The 6,000-nt window shown below is 37.5% G+C and overlaps 1 protein-coding gene across 1 annotated transcript; it reads right to left on the bottom strand.

Moving 5' to 3' along the window:
* Nucleotides 1–221: 221 nt before the first annotated feature.
* LOC131778999 (uncharacterized) lies at nucleotides 222–5,249 on the bottom strand. Its single transcript, XM_059095509.2, has 3 exons — nucleotides 4,784–5,249; nucleotides 1,414–1,536; nucleotides 222–1,284 (listed from the first exon to the last, which is right to left on the bottom strand). The coding sequence occupies exons 1-3, from the start codon at nucleotides 5,086–5,088 to the stop codon at nucleotides 1,164–1,166; spliced, it is 549 nt and encodes a 182-aa protein (XP_058951492.1). The 5' UTR covers nucleotides 5,089–5,249; the 3' UTR covers nucleotides 222–1,163.
* Nucleotides 5,250–6,000: the final 751 nt, after the last annotated feature.

The following is a 6,000-nucleotide window of genomic DNA, read 5'->3' as shown; positions in this document are numbered from 1 at the left end:
AGAGAGAGGAGCCTGAGAACGAGGTTATAGCCAAGACAATTTAAATAACGTGATATGTAGAAAATGATCGATCTTCAATGTACGTTTTGATTAGCGACTCAGAAGTATTTCTCATTTCATTCATTTACGTGGAAAATACGATCCATTTAGCGTATTTTTCTACAGTTTATTCTTATGAAATTTTCTAACACACGAACTTTAAATAGTTTTTGCAGCACAACTCTAAAAAATAGCTTTATTTACGTTCACCTACGTTTACATAACCGTGAAAGGAACGGTGCTGAAGAATTTGACTTACACCCTAGTTAATTTAATTTACTTTACTTTGAATTTATATAAACTATTTCATACATCGAATTCTCAAAGACGAGGAAATTTCTCATGTGGCGTAGATAAAATTAAGTATCCTGTTTCAAAAACCCAGGAAACTTTTATCATTCGCTGGATGATCATTTGTTTTTAACACCGGCGAAAAACTTCGATGTGCATCCTGCGCGTGCAAGAGGTCGCCTAGAAACATAAAGGACTCGTACACTTTTATCACGTACTCAAACGTTTTCGCGCAAGTAAACTTTCTTGGCCTCGTCCTAGACTCAAAATCGTAAATATTGACCAGTGCCCTGTATACACTAGAGAAAAATTAGGCTCGTCACGTCTGAAAGTAGTCCATTTTCTTTAAAAATGCTATAACTCAGTTTTAAACATACTCGACTTTCCGAGAAAGATCTACAAATTTGTGACAGAAGCAAAGAATAAAGTTTACTTGTTTTTCCCTCACAATTATTAAATTTTTCCAAAGTCAAACCTACAGGAAAGAACTGAAATCTCACCTTCTACTGGGCGCAAAATCTATCTACTCAGCATCAAGTTTTCGTGCCTGCCATATTTCAATTAATTATTCATATCCTTATAGTTGAGATTTTGTCCTCTGCAATTTCATTGGATTTGAATCGTTCGAAGGCTTAGGGGCCTGCCCCACAATATCACACAGTACTTGATCTAATACTCCGTGTCTCCTGACATTTATTTAACACTACACTAGCTACTTAGAATCGAGCATCCAACGAAAAGACACAAAATAAATGCAAATATTACGATATTTTTATATGAAGTCTGTTAATTGCGTGTAGAAATGAATCTAAGAGTGAGGGGTTGTAAGTTTGTTACTCCTTGCCGTTGTTTATGGTTGAGTAGGATTGTGCTCCATTCGAATCTGAGTTAATCTTTTGTTTCTCTTCTTTCCAGGCCTGTTCAATCGCCTCTTGATCCTCTTTTCTTGCTCCACTATTGAATAAAAAAGGTCACAATAAGATAACCCAGGCGCGAATCAGTTAAAACAGATATGCAAGATTTTTGTTTTAAAATTGACTGAGTTTATCTGTTCCTAGTGCTCAAAGTATTATGGGTACTTACGAAGCATCGCCCTCCTCGTTCACTTGCATCTTGCTGAAGGGTCTTGACGTCACAGGACTCCTTCTCAGTCTCTCGTCCGGTTTCTCTCCCACATATTCATCATCGTAGAAGAAGCCAACAACCCTATCATGGGATAAGTTGAACAAAAGAAATCAAGTCCTAGGAATGACAAATGCAAGCTAAAAACAGTTTATACGCCTTACAGTGAGACTAACAAATGGCTTATGGACAGCACGACCTAAAGAAACCGTAGGAGATAATAGGGACCTTATGCAGTCAGGAAGGCAACGCCAAGGAAGAATTCGATTAAAAAATGAATTTCTACCTTCAATTAGAAATTAAAAAATGGCTGCATGTGGTTACCGTCTCTAACAGCGCCATACCTCAACTTCCGCATAACGTATAAAAGAAGCGTTGAGTTCCAAACGTAAATTAAAATAATTTGCCGTCGCGGTTTCGATTTGCAGACGACGCAAATTGTGGTGATTTCACGTTGTTGTTTTGCCTAGGACGGCTAAGAAATGTACAAAGTTTTAAGACGCACGTGCTGAGCTATTGTTCTGCCAATTAGATCTTTTGTTTTTCGATCCTCGTTACCGTCGTCGTCGTGGATTGCTTAAGGTCCCTAATGATACATGGGTGGAGAGGGCTGGGGGAGGAGAGGGTTGGAGATCGCTGTTATGTGGGGTGAGAGCGCGAATTTATTGCGGGTCGTAAAACCGCAACCAATGTTATCAGAGAAGTCAATCAGATCAGAGACCATTAGAGAGAAATCCTAAAACTCTAAGTCGACTCTTGCAAATGTCTTGAAACGACGAAAAAGGCGAATAGAAGTCATCATTGGTTTTTAGTCTTACATTGGACCGTTTAACAGAGTGGCGGTAGTTTAATAGTTTTTTTAGGCATATCAGGAAGCGCGGCTGAGCAAAACGAATATAGTCCAGTATCACTTCCGAAATTTTAAAATTTCTCTTTTCAAGGACTGATGTTGCTACTGAACTCTTTAAGCTTTACTCAAGGCTCACCTCTCGCACCAGTACGCTCATCGTATAGTTTTACGCACTCTTTTGTCGAGTAATGCGAGGGTCATAACACATATCATTAAATGTGAGTAGTTAACTCAACTTTTAATTAGGATTTTTATGAGAATGTAGCGGCTGAAAGCGGGCACATTTTAATGTAATCCGTAAAATAATTTCTTTTGGGATAGAAAATAAATAGCGATAGATTTTTTTTTATTGACGTTTCAAGAATTTCCTCTCTCATGGAACACTGGCTACGAACTAAGAAAAGCTTTTTTTATTGGATATTGAGACTATGTTTTTTTAATTCATTCAAGTCGCATCCCTCAGTCTAGTTAACTGACATACAATACCACGCAATCAACAGATGTAAAAAATAATAATTATCATTTAAAGCTGCGGGAGATAAAGAAGAATATTAAGTCTGGGCACAACAGATATATATGCATTCTTGTAAAGCAAGATGTTTTTTCATGTATTCAACAGAATGCGTGGGGCATCATAACTTCCTGCCCCCAATTGTTAATTTCATTGGACAGAAAGCTGTTTTTTTTATTGATAAAGATCTCGCACTTACATAAGGACTCGATACGTTTTTCCAATAATGACTCAAATAGTAGGGATTGGAGCGAGTGAAATGTTACTATAGATTTGTTTCGATATCTTTTCAGAACACTCTAGATCTACGGATATTCAAGAGCGCAAAAACCTTACTTGAACCTCAAAAGATCTTGAAATGAATCAAGAGGTTATCGTTTTTCAGGTATTTTCGAGAATACAAATGGAACTTATTGTTTTGTCGAGTAAACACCTTTCCCACGAAAGCGATAACGCGGACTGAAGAAAAAATTACAAGAACTTGAGAATTTTGGTGAAAGCTGATGTTACCATAGTGACGTAATTAGGTTCTCTCGATATTAGATGGCAGAATATGTCTCGTCCGGGCAAAAGCTTGCATATTATGATATTTGAGTGTTAAACGGTTAGAAAATAAATTTAAGTTGATGGGCAGAAGTTCCAATTAACACGAACAGAGAGAAGACGGAAATCACTCATCGATCTCCATAACGCTCGAAACCTTAGGAATAATATCATTTTTCATCCAAAATTTGAATATCAACAAAAAGTACTTTAAGTTGAATTAACAAATTGAATTGCAAATTTCTCCTTTGTTGTCCAACTTTGTTAGACAACTGAAAGTTAGATGATTTATCCCATTGTCAAGGTCTTGACGTGTTTTAAAGATCGAATATAAACACACCCTGTTTTTAAAACTGATGGAAATGTTTTGGAACCCGATATGATAAAAAATACTGCACCGTGTAAAATTTAAGTCCAAAAAAATGATCATTCAACGGTGCCATACCAAATCTGCATTTTTGAATATATCAGTCGAGTGGGCAACCAGATGATCAACCGCCGAAATGAACCTACACGTCGGTACCATAAATAGTTTTTTCTCCTCTCTAGAAAAGTCTTCACTCTGCTCTGCTTCTATCTCAAGAATGTAGTTTGAATTGCCCCATTTCTAGTGGGTTTTGATGTACATTAAACGCCAGACATGAAACTAAGTAGCAGCAGTAAGCTTTTAAAGTATAAACAAGACTTTTATCAAAAATGAACCCCTAAGCGGTGATCTTTTTTCCCAGTTTCTAAAACCTTCGATGGGATATTCTTCAAGAAAGTTCATGTAAATTGTGTTCAATACCAGTTTCTCGTTTCGACAGCCGCCTTCTCGTCAATAAACCAATCTGACTTTTTAAGTAGCCATGTTAACTTTGAGATTAATGCTTGAAAGATAAACAACAAAATTGAGCTTATTCACAATACTGGTCTTGGTAAAATTTACTGCGAAATTTCAAATGGTTGCACTCTTAGGATATTATTTCGACATTTTCTGAGTCACTCGAACTTTCGTTCAAGGCGCGCTCGAATATCAATCCGATGTGACGTGCTCCCTATGAAAATGCTTAATGTAAAAAAAAAAACAAAGACAAACCAATTTTTAAACAATAAGAACAACAATGACCATTGCTTCGTCGATGAGCAAAGAAAAATGATTAATGAACCTTTTTTTCACTTTTTCCGGGGAACTTACACCGCTCTTGGCTTGAAGCAGTCTGGCGTGACATGTTAAACTAATTGCGAATTTTTTATTCGACTCCGTTGTCAATTTAACCGTCAAAATAAACTGAATGTTTTCAAAACAACAGTTAATAATATTCTAGAATAAAATAGAACAGAAGTAGTGTTTGAATGCCTCGATTGTACCTCACAAGCGTTTGTTTAAGTAAACTCTGAATTGAACATAAATTAAACATCAAGGTTTGCAGTACGTGACTACTCACTGCGTTCCGTCTTTCTTTACAAGTTCTCCATAGCCATGTCGCTTGCCCCGTCTCCATTCGCCGACGTACACGTCCCCGTTCGGATATTTATACATCCCTTCTCCGTCATCCGGTGGCGCTTCTTTATCGTTTTTCGTTGGATTAACTGGGTAATACTCTTCATCAGAGAAATCATCACAGCAGTCACTGCACATCCACCAATCTCCGAACCAGTGTTTGCAGCATCGACAACAGTAACATGGGGGACCGCATTCACAACACCTACAGAGATGACACTGGCAAATCATGCTCATACAAGACCCCATCTTGATAAAGCGAGATTAAGTTCCAACTTATTTTTTTTTCCGAACTGCGAGTTTTGAGGCGAAGTTATGTTTTATGATGGGAGTTGTCGAGGAGCTCGCGGTGCGTTAAATCTCTTCAAATGCACCGTGATTATCATACGATTGACTCTGATGCGGCGGTTCCAAAGGGGGTCAAAGCGCGTGTCTCATGCATGAATGCCTTAAAAACAAAATCGCGCAATAAATGCATAAATTACAGACGCGATAAGCACATGCATGCAATACGACACTGAGTTTCTAATTGTTTGCATTCTAAATGCCGCCCTTTTGGGTCTGATAACTAATATAAAGACGTGAGAACTTACAGCTTCTCCAATATTTTATTCTTGATATTATTTTCTCGGAGAGTTTACGTCGCCCACTCCAAGACCTCTTCCGTTTCTTGATTTCATTGACATCTATTGAAAGTCATTTCCTGTACATGTTTTTTCGTTCAATCGTTCTTCCCACACGTCTGTCGTTCATTCACTCTGAGACAACATTGATTTTAATGCAGTATAATATGTTTTGTAAAACCGTTCAATCATGCGGTATAAATCGGAGAAATTTTACTAAAAGCCTTTATACACGCCATGAGAAAACACAATTTAACCCTGTAACCCTTAAGAGGGATTGGCATCTAATTTCTCCTTACAATATCACTGCTGAATCAAACATTAAGGTCATGAGAATAAAGGAAATGATCTCCATGTATAGAGGCTCTTGATAGGTGAACAAAATCTTTTTGTCAGCACCTGAAGAAATGTACGGGGAACAGTATTGAGAATATACAGACTGATGTTAGGGTGGAAAGGGATAACACAATTTGAACCTCATCGCAAGTACAAACGTGACCTTAAGTTCGAAAAAACCATGTGTACGCTTTGATGAAAA

The sequence above is a fragment of the Pocillopora verrucosa genome, chromosome 8 (assembly GCF_036669915.1).
Source record: "Pocillopora verrucosa isolate sample1 chromosome 8, ASM3666991v2, whole genome shotgun sequence".
Classification (NCBI taxonomy): domain Eukaryota; kingdom Metazoa; phylum Cnidaria; class Anthozoa; order Scleractinia; family Pocilloporidae; genus Pocillopora; species Pocillopora verrucosa.
The sequence above is the reverse complement of the archived record's forward strand: the minus strand, read 5'-3'. Positions and strand labels throughout refer to the sequence as shown.